The 21,839-nt window shown below is 35.3% G+C and overlaps 1 protein-coding gene across 15 annotated transcripts in view; it reads right to left on the bottom strand.

Annotated features, from left to right (window-relative positions):
• The window catches only part of LOC104681761 (ankyrin repeat and KH domain-containing protein 1), a 141,854-nt gene that overhangs the window by 48,359 nt on the left and 71,656 nt on the right, over positions 1–21,839 (bottom strand). For 11 of the 15 annotated variants that reach the window (XM_030927693.1, XM_030927694.1, XM_030927697.1 and 8 more), the window contains 5 exons: positions 14,880–14,967; positions 12,308–12,435; positions 11,734–11,877; positions 10,403–10,505; positions 183–941 (listed from right to left, as the gene is read on the bottom strand). In XM_030927693.1, the coding sequence (XP_030783553.1) occupies positions 183–941; positions 10,403–10,505; positions 11,734–11,877; positions 12,308–12,435; positions 14,880–14,967 (1,222 nt within the window). The remainder of the gene's footprint in view (positions 1–182; positions 942–10,402; positions 10,506–11,733; positions 11,878–12,307; positions 12,436–14,879; positions 14,968–21,839) is intronic. The other 4 variants (XM_030927702.1, XM_030927704.1, XM_030927695.1 and 1 more) reach the window with 3 other exon arrangements.

Below are 21,839 nucleotides of genomic sequence, written 5' to 3'. Positions count from 1 at the left end.
TTTTGTGTGTTAGTGCTATTGGGCTTAGTTAATTCACTTCCAAAAGACCTCAAGAAATGGGTAATTTTACAAAGATAGTTCTAAAATGGAAAAGTACAAAGTCTATGTTTTTGGAGGGATATATAAAGAAGTTGAGCACACAGATTAAGGAGAAATTATTACAGATATATTTCTTAACCCACCTGCTATCAGGTCATCAAGAGTGTCGGTAAGCGTCTGAGCTGGAGTTGCAACCATTAGTCCATCTGGTTCTTGAACTAACAGCCCCTGATCATGTCCAGTAATAGCAATCTGAGGCTGTCCTACAATCTGCTGATTACCTGATACTTTCTGAAGTTCAAGAGAATTTGTCCCATTAGAACCTAAGTCACTGGAAAAGTTACACTGTGGAGATGATAAAGGCTGGACTGGGACAAAATCAATCTGTTCTGCCGATGGTGGAGACTGTTGCTCATCATCAACATCATTATCTTTAAATAAGATTGTGTCAACCTGAGGTAACTCTGAAAAGTGATCCTCTGGAAGACTACCATCTCCTTCCCCTTCTGGGAAGACTCCTCTATGAGAGCACTGCTGGTGTAGAGACACTGTGTCTTTCTGACCTTTGGTTTCCAAGTATTCTTTGGTAAATTGCTGCTGTGTTTTCATCTGCAACTGCCTTTCCACTTTCTGCAGTTCTTTCAATATTTTCTTCTTCTTCTGGACTTGCTCTTCTCTGTTCTTTTTAAGTTCTTCTATCTTATCTTTGTTCAGAGGTTCACCTTGAATTAACTCCAGTGACTTAAGCTGTGCTTTTTCAATAGCACTAATTCTTTGTCCCAGTTCATTCAGCTTGCCTTCAGTCTCCTCAACTATGCACTCCAAAGGCTGGTATGGGTGAAAAGATGGCAGTAGGTCCTGATCTGCTACCTGGAGGGAACTGGACTTCTGCTTGGATGTACCTAAGCACATGAAAAATGTTTGAAAAAGTGCCATGCTAAAAAGAAAAGAAAAGAAAAGAAAAGAAAACCAGCCTCCCCTCCCACACACATGGACCTCCCTCCCAAAACCCTTATAACTAATGTTATAGAATGAATGTTCAGAGTCACACCAGAGTCACACCAGTGTTAGGCAGGTTAAAGCCTATACTCATCTACTTCATGAAGCACAAACTAGGATGTTGCTAATTCAAACACTGTGAAGTTTTAAAAATCTACTCTTCAGGATAGGAGGATTTTGGAAATTAAGTTAGGGGCAGGGAAAAGGAAAACGAAGAGACGAGAATCTCAAAATTCTGCTGATTAGATTGGACTTTTTAAAGAACACCAAATCTAAAGCAGTATCAAAATAGTGCTGAAAATCTCAGAAATGTTAACTGCCCATTTAGAACAATCATTCTTTTAGCAATATTAACTCTGTGAGCAATGCAGAGTTAACGCAAAAAACCAAAACTTACAGATCAAAGTAGGGGAAAGTGTTTTTCAGTCAAAATATTTTTCTTCTTATATTGAAATATAATGTGAAATCAGTTTTTTCAAGACATGTCTTTCTAAAATTCTCCATTAAATATACCTTTAACACATCTGTACCGGAACACTGTTAAACTTACTACACAATGGACAACTTGCATTTAAATGAACCTTCAAGTAAATTCTGTCTATGAGAGAAACAATAAGTGATCCTAGGAGAAAATCACACTTTCCATTTAGGGTTACTCATACTGACAGTATATGTTAACAAACAATGGCAATGTATATTATTTTAAGGCTTCAAATTACACTTAAGTGACTTCCTTTATAACAAATCAGCTGAAAAATAATTATCAATATTAATAATCCTAACATCTGGACATGAAATGAAGGACATAAATTTTTTGACATACAATACCTACTCTGAGGCAAATCTAAGTCTTAATCTTATTTAGAAGAAGTAGGACTAGGCTGGGCACAGTGGCTCACGCCTGTAATCCTAACACTTTGGGAGGCAAAGGCAGGCGGATCACGAGGTCAGGAAATCAAGACCATCCTAGCTAACATGGTGAAACCCCGTCTCTACTAAAAATACAAAAAATTAGCCAGGTATGGTGGCGGGTGCCTGTACTCCCAGCTACTCAGGAGGCTGAGGCAGGAAAATGGTGTGAACCTGGGAGGCGGAGCTTGCAGTGAGCCAAGATCACACCACTGCACTCCAGCCTGGGCGACAGAGCGAGACCATCTCAAAAAAAAAAAAAAAAAAGAAGTAGAAAAAAAAGAAGTAGAACTATTCAGCAACAAAAAGGAACAAACTACTGATTCATGCTACAACATGAGTGAACCTCAAAAACATTATACTAAGTGAAAGAAGCTAGACACAAAAGACCACACATGGTGTAATTCCACTCATATCAAATCTACAGAGACAAGGCAAATCTATAGAGACAGGGACAGTAGTGGCTGCCTGAGGTTATAACAGTGAATATGAGGATCAGTTGAAAACAGGTATAAGAGATCTTTTTGGGGAGATGGAAATGGTCTAAAACTAGATAGTGATGATGGTTACACAACTCAGTAAATTTACTAAAATTCATTGTATTGCACATTTAAAACAAGGGAACTTTATGGTATGTAAATTAAACAATAAAGCTGTTTGAAAAAAAGCCGGGTAAAAAAGTTATTATTTTGAATTGCAGTCAACATATATAAATAACATAGGTAATTTGGGAATTTTTTAAATAAAATCATCCATTGTATTAAAAATGATTCTCAAGTCCAAAGGAAAAAAGGTCAGAGACAAAAAGTGTTCTGAATTTCAAAAGGGGTGACAAAACTACTAAAGAAAAAAAAATTAGAGATTCATCCACTTTTTTGCTAGAATAGAGATCTCAAAACTGCAGGTAGCTCAAACATATGCAACATGTGTCATTACTAAAAAAGTCTAAGTTTTTCCCCTACATCCTGTCTTTAATAAGGTAAGATGACCACAATTTCAATATCACTGCAATCACTTCCAGAGGCTTAGTTATTCCTTAAATTGCAAAGTACATTGTCTATATTCAATTTATATATATATATATATAGTTTTAAGAGATGGGGTCTTGCTATGTTGCTCAGCCTGGTCTTGAACTCCTGATCTCAAGTAATTCTCCAGCCTCAGCCTTCCTCAATTTATATTTCTATCTGAGCAAAATGATGGAAAAAGACATTGTTCTTTCAGAGCAAAAGCCATTAGATTTGTGAGTTAATTTTATTATTACTTTCCTAAGACCACATAGGAGTCCCTGTTTTGATTTATGGCATTTGTTTAAAGTGCCTAATGACAATCAACAAGAAAAGGAAGGTAAATGGTCACAAATAGCAATGTACAAATCCACAACAACAAGAAGGAAATATTCAGTCATGTGATAAATTCAATGACATCACTCGAGTACATTTAGAAGTTCTACAAAGACTGAGTGGTCTTTTAAACACCCATTAGTTTCAAAACACCCTTGTATAGTTACTAAGTAATTTGTATTTAAGATTCAGGAAAACTAGCTAAGAGTTCAACACTAACCAGACTGGTTAGTAATTATGTTATGACCCCAATGGACATTCACAGATTTAAAATCTTTATAAATAGTATAATCCAAAATAAGAGTAGAATTTTGAGGAAGTAACAGATAGGAATGGCCCTGTCTATCTTGTTAACAAATAATATGCAAGAAGCGTGGAACACAAGATTACTAAGAGTAACTTATTTAACTTAATATACAAACTATAAGCCCAGAACGTACGTAGCATTAAACATAGAAGATGGCAAAAATGATGCATAAAAAGTGGTTCATCTCAAAATAGCCATGGAGTTAGTGGAATTGCCTAGATACATGTCAAAGCACTAACACAAGCTCTAACATCAAGAATAAAACAGATTGGTGAAAAACAGATAATGATTAGTCCTAGAAGCTAAAGCAACATCTACACTTTCTGGGTAGAGATTATGACAAGCATTCTTTTAGCAACAAAATTTTCAATAGGTAGTAAGTAGTATTATAAGATACCAGAAAATAAAAGGGTTCTATCTCCTTCAAACAGCTTACAGTGTCAGATACAAAGACATCTATTCACTGGTATCAGTGAATGATATCATAAAGTACTATTTAGAAATATAGGTGGCTGGGTGCGGTGGCTCACGCCTATAATCCCAGCACTTTGGGAGGCCTAGATGGGTGGATCACCTGATGTCAGGAGTTCTAGACCAGCCTGACCAACATGGAAGAACCCCGTCTCCTCTAAAAATGTAAAATTAGTTAGCCCGGTGTGGTGGTGCATGCTTGTAATCCCAGTTACTCAGGAGGCTGAAGCAAGAGAATTGCTTGAACCCGGGAGGCAGAAGTTGCAGTGAGCTGAGATCGTGCCAATGCACCCCAGCCTGGGCAACAAGAGCGAAACTCCGTCTCAAAAAAAAAAAAAAAAAAGAAAAAGAAATAAAGAAATATAGGTAAAGTCGCCATTTCATCTTTTTGGTTTGGTTTCTATCCTATTCCTTTGCCTCTCTCTTTCCCTCCATTAACAAAACTAGAAAAAGTCTGTAGTAGAAGCCATGATCTAGTGACAGCTTAAACATGGCCTTTATTTTTTTATTGGCAGTGAAGGAATGAGGTGGACATATATTAGCCAAATATTTTGTTTTTTATTGGATTGAGCTTAATCCTATCAATCATTTTTGTATCTAAAATAATTAGTGCATTGTACAATGGAAAAATAATGGCCAATGGGAAAAAAACATGATACACAGAAGGATCTAGACTAGATTTCATATTTCCTTACTTGGTTTTGTCTATAAAATTTAAACCTTGTTCTGCAATTCCCTTGCTTACATTATCACACAGTACCCTACTAGAATGATTTTTAAACAGCATTCCCAACTGGGTCTCAAATAGAAAATCAGGTTGAGAAAGTATAACTAAAAATAACACAGTGCATCGAATGTAGTAGAGTGTTTATTATCCACTGGAATTTCTGTTTTGATAAACAGATGTATGATGTGTCCTGGGCTTCAATATAAAATGTTTCTTATTGTGGTCATAGTCAAAAATGAAAGCCACTAACCTAGAACGGACTTATTTTTCCTTTATGTCTAAATATTCATCTCAAAATTTCCCAAACTAACAGGACACATTATACATCTTTAACATAGCAATCACTTAACTGTGTCCAAATAAACATCTATGTTACATGTTAACAGATTAATTCAGTCTTCTTCCTATTACTACAAGTATATATGTTAAAAGATATTATCAAATTTGGGCATGTGTAAATCCACATAAGAATGATTACATAATGGAAAGTGACTAAAGAATATTAGCAGTAAAGTTTCCAGAGGAATACTCAATACCATTCACTGTATATATAATTTTTCTATATAATTTTAATGATTTGATATAAAAATGTGAGAACTTTTCATGTTACTCCAAAAAGCAACTCTAACATATAAAAGCAGCATGCTAATTTCTTACTTTACATTTACACTTCTGTTTTCAATCTCTTTCCCACCATTCTAGAATGCTACTTCTTGATTACTTTTTAAAAACATCTCTTTAATCACAATGTGTTTCTTAAAAATGCTTAAGAATTTTCTTCTGCCTTCAAAATAATCTATATTCTTAGCCTAGCACTCATTAATTTATTTAATAAGTACTTAAACATCTAATACAAGCAAGGCATGGTAGATCATATAAAGATGAGCAACGTAAACCCTGCCCTTAAGGAGCTTACAGTCTAAGTGGGGAGATGATGTTCCAAAGAAATTCTTACGTAGATCCATAAAGGGACTGTACAAATATTTTCATCAAAGCATTGTTAGTGGGGGTGAGAAAATAGAGGCAATTGGGATATTTGTCACTGGGAGAAAGGAAAGTAAAAGCATGGAGGATATACAGGGTGTGAAGCACTATGCTATAGGTAGACACAATCTAGAGATAGGCGGATAAATCTTAAAAACAGTATTGAGTAAACAAAGGGAAAAAACAAAATGGAATCTGTAGCATAATACTATTTATGTAAATTAAAAATACAAGGTAATCACCGGGTGTGGTGACTCACACCTGTAATCCTAGCACTTTGGGAGGCCGAGGCAGGCAGATCGTTTGAGCTCAGGACTTCAAGACCAGCCTGGGCAACATGGCAAAACCCCATCTCTACCAAAAACACAAAAAATTAGCCAAGTGTAGTGGCAGGGCGCCTGTAGTCCCAGCTACTTGCAGGGCTGAGGGAGGAGGACTGCTTGAACCTCGGAGGTTGGGGCTGCAGTGAGCTGAGACTGCGCCACTGTACTCCAGCCTGGGTGACAAAGTGAGACCCTGTCTCAAAAAAAAAAAAAAAAAAAGAAAAAAAATACACACACACACACACATATATAAAATAAATATTTTATAAGATTTTATAAGAACAAAAGACTATACACATCAAAGACTTAAATGATTATCTATGGGGGAAGCAGGAGAATGGAAAGAGAAATAAAAGGGAATAAATGAAACAGAGAAGTTAAGTGATAAAGCACCAGAAATTGAGTTATGATTAACTCAACCCTCTACACTTGAGGTCCCAATTAGAGGGGAGGAAGCAAAAGTGACAAGAACTGGAAGGAAGATCCAATGAAGTACTCTAGAAGTTCAGAGAAGAGGAAATTACTCCTCAGGAGGGCTTGAGGTATACACAAAAGATGTGTTTTGTTTATCCTGACATAACTTTAAATGCTCTGCAGCAGATTAACTCTAAGTTACACAACTTGCAAAAGATCAAAAAGAATCTTCTCTTAAAACCTCTGTAGAACCAGTTATAACAACGCAATGGATTTACATTACTTATGTATCCTTTTCCATCTGAATGTTTGTAACTGCAGGTAATAAATAATGCTAGAAAACTGAGCACATTACTCTGAGTTTCATATTTTGTTTATGGACGTGATTCTGAGGCCTCTGTTAGATGCCACCTAGAATCCTGAATCCTTGAAAACCAACAACAGACAAGTGAGATCAAGTTGCCTGAATCGGGAGGATATGAATCAAGATGGACAGAGCCTGTACAACTGGTACACATGGGGCATGAAAGAAAAGAATATCTGAGTAGAACATATATCAAACACCTGGGTAAGATTTATGGGCATTAATACATTTTTAAAAGGATGAAGATATTAATAATAAAAAGATTTATTGAAAACAGGAGTAAAATGTTATAAGAATCTGAAAAGATGATTGCTGGAAGAGGAAAAGAAGAGAGTCCTAGAGAATAAGAACCCTTTGTCCATCCCTAATCACATACACGACACAGAAGTAATATATGGACTTAGAGGAAACAAAAACAAAAGGGTCAAACAGCAATTTCACCACTCAAGGGAGCTCTTCCAGAGACATAAAAGAAAAGCTTGAAGAAGAAAAAGGAGCTTTAAGTACAAAAAAAAAAAAAAGTTATGTCTTTAATTATTTAAGATAGGTTTTCCTATCCTGATAACTCAGTGTGTTCTTTTCCATAATTAAATGGAATTTAATTTTAATTTTTCCTAATTCATAGCAACATAATATTCTATGATATGTGTGATTTATACTAACATGACATTTTAACACAATGCATTATCGCAGTTTGATCCCGCATAAATAACTGTTAGATTGCCAACGCCATTTGGTTGACAGCAATAGCAAGTGCCCAAGTGTCTAAATACAAACATTAATTAGGGATAACCCTAATAATTTAGTAAAATGAAAGATTCCTTAGAAAGGTAGCTCATGTTTATCCTATTTAGTAAGAAAACATCAAAATGCAGAAAATAAATAAATAGTCCAAGATATTTCAGTAAGCAAAAATACGGTTACTCACTAGAGTATAAACTTAAAAAATCACTACCTAAACATCTCAGATTATTTACATATTAAATCTAAATTTAAAATGTTTTTATTTCCTCTTGGCATACATTGTATCTAGCTTATTTCTTGATTGTTTTGTGGATCTGCGTTATTTATTTATTTATTTTTATTTTTATTTTTTTGACTGTCGCCCAGGCTGGGGTGCAGTGGTACAATCATAGCTCACTGCTGCCTGGATCTCCTGGGTGCAAGTGATCTTTCTGCCTCAGTTTCCTGAGTAGCTGGGACTACAGGTACAGGCAAGCATGCCTGGCTAATTTTTAAATTTTTTTAATAGAGACAGGTTCTCCTATGCTGGGCAGGCTGGTCAATCATTCTGCCTCGGCTTCCCAAAGCATTGGGATTACTGGTATGAACCATGACACACAGCCTACTTTTTTTCTTTTTCCAGTTTTTTTTTTTTTTTTTGGAGACAGGGTCTCACTCGGTGGCCCACACTGGGGTGCAATGGCACACTCATGACTCACTGCGGCCTCGGTCTCCCAGGCTCAAGTGATCCTCCCACTACAGACTCCCTAGTAGCAAGAACTACAGGCTTGTGCCACCACTCCTGGCTAACTTTTGTATTTTTTTGTAGAGACAGGGTTTCACCATGTTGCCCAGGCTGATCTCAAACTCCTGGGCTCAAGCAATCCACCCACCTGACCTGCCAAAGTGCGGGGATTATAGGTGTTGAGCCCCTGCGCCTGGCCTTAATTTTTTTCTGAGAGTCTCACTCCATCACCCTGGCTGGAGTGCAGTGGCAAGATCTTGGCTCATTGCAACCTCTGCCTCCCGGGTTCAAGTGATTCTCATGCCTCAGCCTCCCTAGTAGCTGGAATTACAGGCGCGCACTACCACGCCCAGCTAATTTTTGTATTTTTAGTAGAGATGGGGTTTCGCCATGTTGGCCAGGCTGGTCTCAAACTCAAGTGACTGGCTTGCTTCAGCCTCCCAAAGTGTTGGGATTACAAGCGTGAGCCACCACACGTGGCCTATATTTTTTTAAATGATTTTTTTTTTTTTAGACAGAGTTTTGCTCTTGTTGCCCAGGCTGGAATGCAATAGCCTGAACTCAGCTCACTGCAACCTCCACCTCCTGGCTTCAAGCGATTCTCTTGCCTCAGCCTCCCGACTAGCTGGGATTACAGGCACCTGCCACCATACCTGGCTAAGTTTTCATATTTTTAGTAGAGATGGGGTTTCACCATATTGGCCAGGCTGCTCTTGAACTCCTGACCTCAGGTGATCCACCCGCCTCAGCCTCTCAAAGTGCTGGGATTACAGGTGTGAGCCACCATGCCCGGCCAGTGATTCTTATTTAGTACTGAATTTCCAAAGCTAAAGTTACTACAGTCCTCTATAAGGTTTAGCCAAATAAAAACCAAAAAAAAAAAAAAAAAAAAAAAAAACCCAAAAAATAGAGGCATTTAGCCTTAAATATTTTACTAAAGGTTAAATATCAGCTGATTATGATACTTATGGATGCATATTTAATTTGCTTTTTAATTGTTAAGATTAAAAACAGCAGGAAAATTTTGAATAGTTAGGTGTTCCATGAAAAACTGTTAGAATTAGCTTAAGTCAGAGAGAGTACAGATATTTCATCTCTGAAATTAATAGTTTAGCCCTGGAGAGGGCCCCCCAATATTTTAAATTACTAAAATTGGCATAATTTGAAAGAAGTTTCTGTTTACTGCTGTAACAGTCAACCCAAACCAACTTTTCTTAAATCAGTGTTACAGATATTAATATACACTTACATACCTCATTTTGATTTCAATATGTAGGTCTTGATTATCAAACACTAAATGAACTATGTTCGTAAGTTTGTTTTTATATAGTTTTAAACATCCTACATATTAACTATTTTCTTTATTTCAGGGAACTCAGATATTACAACTATACATAATTATCAAGTGAAGGTACATTTATACATGAAGGTACTTTTCATTTACAAATATAAAGACAGCAGAAACATATCAGAGCTCATAAACTTGAGTTTTTTAAGTAGTTTACTGTCCTTCTTAATAGTCATTTGGATATTACTTGTATACATTTTATTTTGATAGTTTTTTTGTCCAGGTTCACATAGTGACAGATAATCTATTATATTCAGCATTGCATAAATGCAACTGAAGGTAATTCTTAAACTTCTCACTCATTAACTGAATCAATGTTACAAAAACTTAACTAGATAGCAAATACGCATTTTCATTCTTCATACACTATTGGTTAGCTAAAGAATTATCAAATGAAAAATGAATGTCTGATAAACTATGGTTACTTTAATATAATTAAGAACTTGGCTTGTTTTTTAAGTATTTTCATCTGTGCCAGATGAAAGCTACATCTATCAGTATGTTAACAGGAAAATAAGAAGAAGCCATTTTTCCTAACACTTACGTCTTTTTGGTTTTAGATAGTAAGACTATTTGCATTTGTCAGAATTATCTACCTCAATTAGCCATGGGTACACAGTAACTCTGTACCATTAAGGTACATTTCTGCATTTATCAATTAGGTGAAAAAAATCCCCTTTTTAAGAAAAATAATTCAATAACTAACCTTTTTGCCCTCCTAAAAGGGCAGGAGAGTTCTCCTGTGAAGTTCTGTCAGGTTCCTGGGGAGGTACAACCATGGCAAGTGTATGCATTGGCACACGTGGAACCTAAAAAGTCAACTCAGAAAAAAATCATCTCAGACCAAAGAATAAAACAAAGTCCCATAAATGAAACAGACATCCTGTTTTAGGTTATCTTCATATACCACCAAATGCACTTTTGTTTCCTAAAGCTTTTTTTAAAAAAAGCTTTCACCAAACTATAATTTTTGAGACTACTGATTTGACAGTCAGGCAATCTACAAGTAGTCAGTGATTTTAACTAAATGGAAATAACATTACTCCCTTGCTGAATAGAACACCTTGCTGGTTCCAATTATAGCTAGGGGTACAAGTCACGTATTCACTACCCACTAGCCAATTTACCCTTGCTTGAATTCTACATGGATCAAAAGAAAACAAAAATCTAATATATTTCTTGAATTGGGGTATGCTAGCAGTTTTCAGGATGACTTTGTGGAAAAGAAATTAGGATCTCACCAACTTAATATACTAGTAAAATCTCTATATTTTCTCCATAATTTAAAGTAGGTTTAAAAGTTACTTTAATGAACTTTTAGCGCTTATGTTACCTATACTTTCATGGTTGACAAAAGTCACTATCTCTAGGATAATTAATACTACCTTGGGTGGTACTAAGAAAATGCTTTTTCGGCCGGGCATGTGGCTCATGCCTGTAATTCCAGCACTTTGGGAGGCTGAGGCAGGTGGATCGCCTGAGCTCAGGAGTTTGAGACCACCCTGGGCAACATGGTGAAACTCCATCTCCACTAAAACACAAAAAATTAGCCAGGCATGGTGGCACACGCCTACAGTCCCAGCTACTTGGGAGACTGAGGCAAGAGAATCGGTTGAGCCTGGGAGGCGGAGGTTGCAGTGAGACGAGATCGTGCCACTGCACTCCAGCCTGGGCAACACAGCAAGACTCCATCTCAAAAAGAAAAAAAAAGAAAAAGCTTTCTCTTGATTCTCTTGTTAAAAAACAAATAAAAAACCCTGAAAAACCTAGTTGTAATAAGATAACAACTTAGAATACTTACGTTTATATTTGATATTAAGTGGTTTTTAAAAACCACTATTTTCAATAAATAAGGCAATAACAAATTTCAGTGTACCTTTAAAGAAAATAAATCCTAAAGAATTTAGAATCATGATTTTTTCAATATGTAACAGAAAATAAAAACAAGTCCATTTTGCTTAAAACCGATTTTAAACAAAAACTTCTAATCACATTGAAGAATATTTATGTTAACAAATAAGCTCCATTTTACTTTACCTGAGACTGATCTTGAGAAGGTGGGGTGAGCTGAGATACATCTGTGGTGGGAACTGACAGAACATTATTTGGATAATCCAACAGATAAGAAACTACATTAGTATGGCCACCCTTTGCAGCCTCAATGAGCATTGTTGAACCATCCTGAAAAAGAATTGCCATGCTAATTAATTCTTTATAGTTTCTTAGCAGCTCATATAAAATCAAAACTCATTTAAACAGTATTAAATATTAAGCACTAAGATCAAACATATTTTTATAACTATACATGTATTTATATACATATATGTAAATAATACATGTATAGTTATAAAACACACATATATAATACATGTATATATATAAACTATATATATACATGTATACATAATATATGTATAGTTATAAAACACACACACATATACATATATGTGTGCGTGGTTTTTTTTAATAGACATGGGGTCTCCTTATGTTGTCCAGACTAGTCTCAAACTCCTGGGCTCAAGTGATCCACCCGCCTCAGTCTTCCAAAGTGCTGGGACTATAGGCATGAGCCATCACATACGGCCTGTTTACTTATTTTAAAGTAGACTACCTTGAGTCGATGAGTAGGGTCAGCCCCATGAGCCAAGAGTAGCTCAACAACTGCCAAGTGGCCTCCTGCACATGCCAGCGACACTACTGTATGATCATTATTGGCTGTAGCCCTGTTAACATTGGCACCTTTGAAGAAAAATAAATAGCAATCTTAGCAAAGGTTGAAATCAAGCCAGTTCACAGTTAATATCATTTAAAAATTTTTTCTGAAGTATAATGTAGATACAAAAAAGTATACAAATTGTAAGTACATAGTTTGAATTTTTTTCACAAAATGAACACACACCTGTGTAACCAGCACCCAGAGCAAGAAACAGAACATTATCCACATACCAAAAGCCCCATCTTGTGTTCCCTTTCAGTCACTACCCAGCCTCCCAATGGTAATCACTACCCTGACTTCCAAACTGGTTTTAGTTTTTGAACTTTATATGAACGGAATCATACAATGTACTCTTTTGCGTCTGGCTTCTTTCACTCAATATTATATTTGTGAGATTCATCCACAATGTTGCATGAAGCTGTAGTTCGTTCATTCAATATCACTTTTAAAATGGAAAATCTAGAAGACTAAGATTAATAAATATATACAGGTTAATGTAAGCATCAAATAACACCACTGTATATAACTCAAAATGTTTCAAAGACATTTTTGATCTACTAGAAAGTGGCAATATAGCCAGGTCTCAAAGTAGAGAAAACAGATTTTTTAAGCAATGTTTAAGAGATATATAATTCTTCATATTGTGTATTTTAAGAGTCGGGGGACCTGGATATGAAGAGAAGATAGAATATTATCCAGATATGTTATTTGAAAGGCAGGTTGTTCAATAGCTGTGTATAACATCACCTGAAAAATGTCTAAATGCAAAGCCTTTTCTTAGCTTCTTTTTTGATAAATTATTTTTGACCCCTGGAAAAAATAACTTTAGTTCAGCTACCTTTAACAATTTCAAAAGATCTCAACTAGAAAGTTAAGACTATAGAATTTCATTCTTCCTTCTTAATTCTACCTATCTTATTTAAGAGAAAAATAAGTTGGTGGGTAAAACTACTACTATCAGTTTGTCTAATTTTCAGAAAATATTCAGCTGAATCTAATCCTAACTTGCATAGAAGTACCTTTTGGGAAAGGTAAAATACAGCAATAAACATCCTGAGATTAGCAACATGAAATTATTTTAGATGACAGGATTATTTTACCTGAAAGGATATAATCAATGTGTTCCTATTCCTGACAAGCCTGATTATATTCTTAGCAGGTTGTTGTTGGGTATGATTAGGTATCCTCTTTAGTAAAGAAGCATAAGAGAACTCCAGAGGTTATCTGTCTATTTATTTATTTGTGGTTGAGGTAAGCAGCTTTTACAGACTATATTACGCAAAGATACGCGTTACTTGGCAGCAAAAATGCAATATGAAGAAAATAAACATAGTTTTATCCAATTCAGAAGAAAACAAGTACATTTAAAATGATAAAATCTGGCCAGGTGCGGTAGCTCATGCCTGTAATCCCAGCACTTTAGGGGGCCGAGGCTGGCGGATCACCTCAGGTCAGGAGTTTGAGACCACCCTGGCCAACCATGGTAAAACCCTGTCTCTACTAAAAATACAAAATTAGCTGGGCATGGTGGTGCATGCCTGTAATCCCAGCTAGTCGGGAGGCTGAGGCAAGAGAATCACTTGAACCCGGGAGATGGAGGTTGCAGTGAGCCATGTTTGTGCCATTGCACTCCAGCCTGGGCAAAAACAGTGAAACTCCTTCTCAAAAAAAATAAAACAAAATGATAAAATCTTACCCTGCATTTTTAATGTTACTACATGTCAGAAATCTATTAAAATATAAATATAAATTTTATCCTAACAACATAACACCACCTGAATGAATCTTCCTTGTATTTTTATCATCCTATCCTAGGATGTTTCATTAGATGCCACAGTATTTCTGACTCTATACAAAGAGTTAGGCTGAACCAAATGAAACTGCTGACATTACCATTTTTGATTCATAACATGACAATTATATATGGTTAAACCTAACATTGGTTCCACAGCATTTTATTTTTCTGCAGTAAACAGTCTTAAGCTAATTCTTCATCCATCAGTTGTAAATTTTTGCCTAAATATAATTCTAATAATAGAATTTCTAAAGAAATATAAAAATTATAATAAATAAGACCCTTACAAACTCAGTTAATTCAACTGTACCACAAACAAGTACCACAGTAGCAGACTTCCTCTCTGTCTCCCACCCACATCTCCAGCAGAACAGACTTATCATTAGCTGTTGAATATCCACCTAATCATAGTGGGACATTTTACATTTGGCTTTTCTAAGTTGTGAGCAACCACATGTTGTTTGGTTAATGAAAACTTAAAATTCAAAACTAACAAAGAAAATTCCTGGTAAATAACTCACAAACTCTATGCTTACTAAAATACAACAACAAAAGGCAAGAATACAGTACTTTACTATAGGTAAAGTAGCCATAACATAAATTGCAACAGTTTAGGATTTTTTTTCCCATCAACTGTAGCCTCTTGGAAATGATCACTTGCCCTTTCTTTACCTTTGCTAATAAGAAACTGCACAGTGCACAAATGACCAGCTCTTGCAGCTTTCATCAAAGGTGTTCTTCCACCTTCAGATTCATGTTCCTGTTAAAGAAATGGAAAAAATAATCCATCAATTCCAATGGTCTAACCATCTATTTTAAAAACAGTACTGATGAAATGAGAAATAATGAGGATTTAATCTACTTACTCAATGTAGATACTTATACCACCTACCTCAATTCCCCAATATACAGGATTTTCAGTCCACACTAGATAATGTAACTTTCTAAGGGCAAGTTCAGTTTTGCATACCAAGTAATAACCATTAAAGATAATATTAATGTTTTGTTTAGTTCCCAAAGAGAAATCACTGCATTTTTCTAATTCTAAGTTTTAAAAAATGTTTCCTAACTATTTATCTGGACTGTGAAAAACGAACCTCAGTACTGTGAAATGATTAGAAGAATCTTGATCTTATAGCAGAAGCCAATAAAAGCTCTATCAAAGGATGCAAATGATTCCCTGAAGAAAAACACTATGGTATTTTAGGAGTAACGGAAAAATGAAGAAGAAAAATATACCAATGGGTAGATTTTTTAAGTAGAAATTAAATACTTGAATAGTCAAAGGCAAAAGATACAACTCCTAGGAAGTTCGCCAGCAAGAGGAATGAATGATAAACAGTTTTTAATTATGCATGCCTCACATCAAATGCCACTAAAAGGAGCTTGCTTATATGATAATACTGTCTGCTGGGAGAATTATGAACTCATTAAATTCACCGAAGTATTAAAATGTAGCGTATATACTGCTTCTTCGAAAAGTTCTCTCTCCCTCTTTCACTATGTATGCAAACATGAATTTCTGTTGTTCTGGTTCTCTTTTGTTACTATGAAAAAACTGATAAAGACTGGTGATTAAAGCTTTATTTCAGCTATATTCTTCTAATTAACTCTGAAAATCCTATAATTACCACATGATCAATTTAAAATATGTGCTCTCCCAACAGAATACAATTTAGTCTATTTACATTTTAACTATCCTGATCTACAACTCAGACAAAATAATAAGAAATGAGTAGACTGTCAACCCAATGGAGACCTCACAGAAAATGATAGGAATTCCTCCCTTAAATAGGTTTAAAAAAAATCTTGATAGTGTAGTATCACTCAACCTACTAAAAAAACTACTTTATGTTTTGGCTTTTTAATTGTTATACATGTTAATTAAATAAGAATCTTTTAATTCTAGTTTACGGAAAAATGAATAACTACAGATAATGCCAAAATAATTTGGCTTTAGAATAGATCTTGAACTCACATTCAAACTTAGGTAAATCTAACATTCTGGCAATTTACTTCAAATAAAACTGAATATATATCACAAAGACCTTACTCGGAAAGACCTAGAAAGTTGTTTGTCCAGGTTTTCTATCCAACTTATTTCTGAACTATCATTACAATCAACCACATCCTGGAAATAAATTGCCCGTTTAGCAACTTGTTTTTTCCCTTCCTGCCTCACAACTTTTTCGCACATACTGGTCTCTCTTCTCTTTAATGCTTTCCCTCCACTAACTCATTTTCATCCTTTACATCTCAAGTCAAGTGTTATTTCCTCAAGGAAGACCTCCCTGAACTTCTTGACTAAATCACTCTTCCTATTATGGACATACATCTCTATGAACCTCTCCTTCATAAACTACAATCATATTTTAGTCTGTGTAAGTATTTTATTTAGCTAACCTGTCTCCTCCACTAAACGGTAAGCTCCATGAGAACAATGATCTTGTCTTCTTTTGCTCGCCACTGTACACATAATGCTTAAACGATTGAGTGATTAAAAATTGTTTAATCATGCAGGAAACTAAGCATAACTGAACTCTCAAATCTTACCTCTCATAGCATTGAGGTTTGAAGTTTTTATTATTTTCTACTAGGTAAATAAGAGAAAGGAAAGTCAACTAAACAAGAAATTAAGAGCAGTAGTTAAACCTGAGAGTAAGATACTGATTATCTGCAACTGATATGTTATTATTAGAACACAGTTGGGCAATATTAATGTCTCTTATCCTTTCTTTACCCTTTTCTCTTTCTTATTTCTTAAGCCTGGCGGTGATCAACATAATTAGGTCATATCAACATAATTAGGTCCCGTGAGTAATGGCAAAGACAAATGATTTCAAAGCTTTCAGCCCTGATTTAGAATAAACTTTAAAAAATAACTGTTTGGCCGGGCGCAGTGGCTCAAGCCTGTAATCCCAGCACTTTGGGAGGCCGAGACGGGTGGATCACGAGGTCACGAGATCGAGACCATCCTGGCTAACACGGTGAAACCCTGTCTCTATTAAAAAATACAAAAAACTAGCCGGGCGAGGTGGCAGGCGCCTGTAGTCCCAGCTACTTGGGAGGCTGAGGCAGGAGAATGGCGTAAAGCCGGGAGGTGGAGCTTGCAGTGAGCCAAGATGGAGCCACTGCACTCCAACCTGGGTGACAGGGCGAGACTCCGTCTCAAAAACAAATAAATAAATAAATAAATAGTAACTGTTAATTCTGTATATTTAAAATATTACCATAGTTGTTAAAAGACACGAAATCAGAAAGTACAGTCCCAATATCCTCACACCAAGTTTCAAAATTCAACATATTAATATAATTCCTGAAATAAAAGGGGTGAAAAGCTACCTATTTTATTTTCCTCTCTATAAATACACATTCATTCCTTTAGTTTTGAATAACATAATCACATTTGAAAAAAGTTGATAAAACAATGCCACTAGTCTATATTTACAACATTTTGTGTCTTAAAATGAATAATGTATATCCCACAACACACAATATTTGCCCCAAAATATCTGACTACTAAATCCTTCTTTTAAAATGGGAATCAGGCTACTCCGGGCACACTCCCTAAGGGTTAGCCCTGCTCTGCAAGAAGCAGAAAAAAAAAAATTATAATATATCTATATATGTATATATGGAATATCCCCATTATATACATATGTATATGTATAGGAATAGATTCCCGCTATATACATACATTATACATATATATTCCCATTATTGGTCCCCATTGTACACATACATATATAATATATATTCCCATTGATTCCCATTATATACATACACATATGCACGTACATACAAGTATATATACGTATATATACATATGTATGTATATAATGGGAATATACATGTATAATAGGAATGCATATATATAATGGGAACACATATGTATATAATGGGAATCAATAATGGGAATATATATGTACAATGTACGTATATACATATATGTGTGTATATCATGGGAAACAATGTATATATGTATACAATGGGAATCAAATTTGTATACATCGTACTATTTATGAACATTGGATTTAGTCATATAGCCACTATTTGTTCAATACTAATAACATTTTAGGATACAAATTGTTTCTGATTTTTTTCCCTTTATAAACACAGAAAATTATTTTCCAAGGCTACAAACTTAAATATCGTGCAATTTAACGTTTCTTTTTCTGTTCTTGAGAACAGCTAGAATAATATAGAAAGTATCTATTTCGGCTGGGCACGGTGGCTCATGCCTGTAATCCCAGCACTTTGGGAGGCTGAGGCAGGCGGATCACGAGGTCAGGAGATCGAGACCATCCTGGCTAACACGTTGAAACCCCATCTCTATTAAAAATACAAGAAAAACAAAAACAAAAACAAAAAACAAAATTAGTCGGATGTGGTGGCAGGTGCCTCTAGTCCCAACTAATCGGGAGGCTGAGGCAGGAGAATGGCGTGAACCCAGGAGGCGAAGCTTGCAGTGAGCCAAGATCACGCCACTGCACTCCGGCCTGGGCAATAGAGCGAGACTCCATCAAAAAGAAAGAAAACAAAGGGGGAGGGAGAGATGGAGGGGAAAAGGGAGGAGAGGTGTCCAGCCGGGCACAGTGGCTCATGCCTTTAATCCCAGCACTTTAGGAGGCTGAGGCAGGTGGATCACCTGAGGTCGAGAGTTTGAGACCAGCCTGACCAACATGGAGAAACCCCATCTCTACTAAAAATACAAAATTAGCTGGGCAAGGTGGTGCATGCCTGTAATCCCAGCTACTCGGGAGACTGAGGCAGGAGAATCGTTTGAACCTCGGAGGTGAATGTTGTGGTGAGCAAAAATTGCGCCATTACACTCCAGCCTGGGCAACAAGAGCGGAACTCTGTCTCAAAAACAAAACAAACAAAACACAAAAAAACCCTGAACACTTGGTAAAATTCACCCATAAATCCATTTGAACCTCTTACCTTCTATAGATGAGTAATTTTAAACTACTGATTCAATTTGTAATACATGGTTTCCTATTCTAGAGCCAATTTTGATAATTTATATATTTCTAGCAAAACTTAGTATTCATTTCATCTGAGCATTCACATTTATTGACTGAATTTTAAAGATCTCTTATAATTATAATTCACTTTTAAGTTTATTGTTATCTGTGCCTTTTCCCCTAAAAAAATAAATAAAAATAAATAAACAAACAAACAAACAAATAAATAAAAAGCCTGGCTTGTTTTATCTGTTTTGGTAATCTTTTTTTAAAAACTAGCTTTTAATTTCACTCTTCATCCCTATATTTTCTTTTGTATCTCTTTTTGAAATTATTTTCTATTGTGTTAACTTTTGCTTTTGTATTTTTTTCCCCAGATTTGGGCAACACCTCATTCTATACCATAGAATATCATGTACCACAGAATACCATATATGATAGAACGAGGTGTTCTCCTGCTTTTATTATTTTCTTCTTCCTTTGTGCTGTTGTTTTAAAATTTATTTTCATCTTTAATATACTGATATACAGAACTACAATTTTCCTTCTAAGGACAACTTCAGGTATGTTCTCCCTTCTCAAGTTTTGGTGTGCACTGGTAACTCAGTTTCTACCGTGTAATTTTTAATGGTATTGCCTCTTAACCCCATGAATTTTGTAAAAGTATTTTCCTGGCTGGGCATGGTGGCTCACGCCTGTAATCCCAGCAGTTTGGGAGGCCGAGGTGGGTGGATCACAAGGTCAGGAGTTCAAGACCAGCCTGGCCAACGTGGTGAAACCCCATCTCTACTAAAAATACAAAAATTACCCAGGCGTGGTGACAGGCGCCTGTAGTCCCAGCTACTTGGGAGGCTGAGGCAGAATTGCTTGAATCCAGTGGGTGGAGGTTGCAGTGAGCTAAGATCACGCCACTGCACTCCAGCCTGAGTGACACAGCAAGACTCTGTCTCAAAAAAGAAAAAAAGTATTTTCCTTCAATTTCTAAACATATGGAATTAAATAAGACTTTATTGTTGAATTTCAAGGCAAGAGGGATCAGAGAATATAGTCCACATGATGAAGATTCAGGAGTTTCTTCGGACTTCTCTGTGGCCTAAAACAAGGACAATTTCTATAAATATTCCATGTATTACAAGAGAATACAAAGTATATTTACTGGAAACAGAATGCTAGCTTTCTGTAAGATAAAAAATTGTTTGATTTTTAACAACCATTTTATCTGTTTGATTCACCAGTTTCATTGAGAAGTGTGTGAAAAAAAATCCTACCACTACAAATGCAGATCTGACCATTTCTCTTGCAATTTTGCAGTTTTATATTTTATTTGGATGGTAGATTGTTAGTTACTGATTGGTAATTATTTTCTCAGCTGGAGGAGTATTCATTTCTAAAAATGCTTTTGGCTTAAAATTCCATTTTGTCTGATATTAATATTGCTTTACATAATTTTTTCCCATCACTGTCAAGCTTTCCTCATTTTGCTTTAGGTTTGTCTCCTGCAAACAGCATTTGCTACATTTTGATTCTGACTCTAATTCAGAAGTCTCTGCCCTTTAACAGTCGAGTTTAATAGCTTTATATTTGTTCTGATTACTATTCTATTTTTCTTTTAAAAAAGCTTTATTCAGTACCTTCTCCTCCTGAACAACAACAAAAGACTCTAGTGTGGCTTTTAAACTCTCTAACACATCCTTCTGAATTTCCTGCTATTGTTTTCTAGAATTTTAGTACTACTTTGGTTTTAAACATTAAAATTTAGGTTTTTAAACTCAAACATTTGTATTTATAATATGTTTTATCAATTTCATTGCTTACCATAGTTTCTTGTATTCCATGCCTTCCTCCAAGACTCACTTTTCTTCTTATTGACGTATATATCTTTTAGTACTTCTTTTGTCAAGGGTCTAATGATGGTAAACTCATTTATTCTTTGTAGATTTGAAAATATGTTTATTTTCCTTCTCTAGAATGGTACTTAAGTACAGAATTCTGATTGTATTATTTTATCTTGGCATTTTGAGGATATTACTTCCCATCATCTTCTGTAATTTATTATTGCTGATGAGAATGTCAAAACTTTGATGGTTGTTCTTTTGTAGGTAATGTGTTTTTTTCCTCTGATAGCTTTTAAGACATTTTTCATTATCCTTAAAGTTCCACAGTTTCATCTGTTCTGCTTAGTGACGGATATGATTCTTCAGTCAAGGATTCATGTCTAGCTATAATGCTAGAAAATTCTCCACCACTCTCTTCAAACATTTCCTCTCCCCTCCATTTCTATCCTCTCCTTCAGGAACTTCTAGTAGATACATGGTGGAGCTTCTAATCTATTCTCTTGGTCTCAATTTCTTTTTCATATTTTCTATCTTTATTATATTTTATTATATATTTTATTGTATTATTTCTTGTTTTATCCCTCATTTATTCACTAACGTATTCAACTGTGTCTAATATGCTGTCTTACCCTATATATTGAGGTTACCCCCAAAACTTTTACTTTGTTTTATTTTATATACAGCAGTTCTTAATACGTAATTATCAGCTTTTGCTTTATTACTTCACACTGTTTTATGGTTACTGGTCATAGTTTAAAATAAACATGTTTAAAATTCTCAAGATTAAAGTTTATTTCAATTTCCTTGAGTGTATTATAATTTGCTTTTTG

This window comes from Rhinopithecus roxellana, chromosome 3 (assembly GCF_007565055.1).
Source record: "Rhinopithecus roxellana isolate Shanxi Qingling chromosome 3, ASM756505v1, whole genome shotgun sequence".
Classification (NCBI taxonomy): Eukaryota; Metazoa; Chordata; class Mammalia; order Primates; family Cercopithecidae; genus Rhinopithecus; species Rhinopithecus roxellana.
This window is presented reverse-complemented; position numbering and strand designations above follow the sequence as displayed.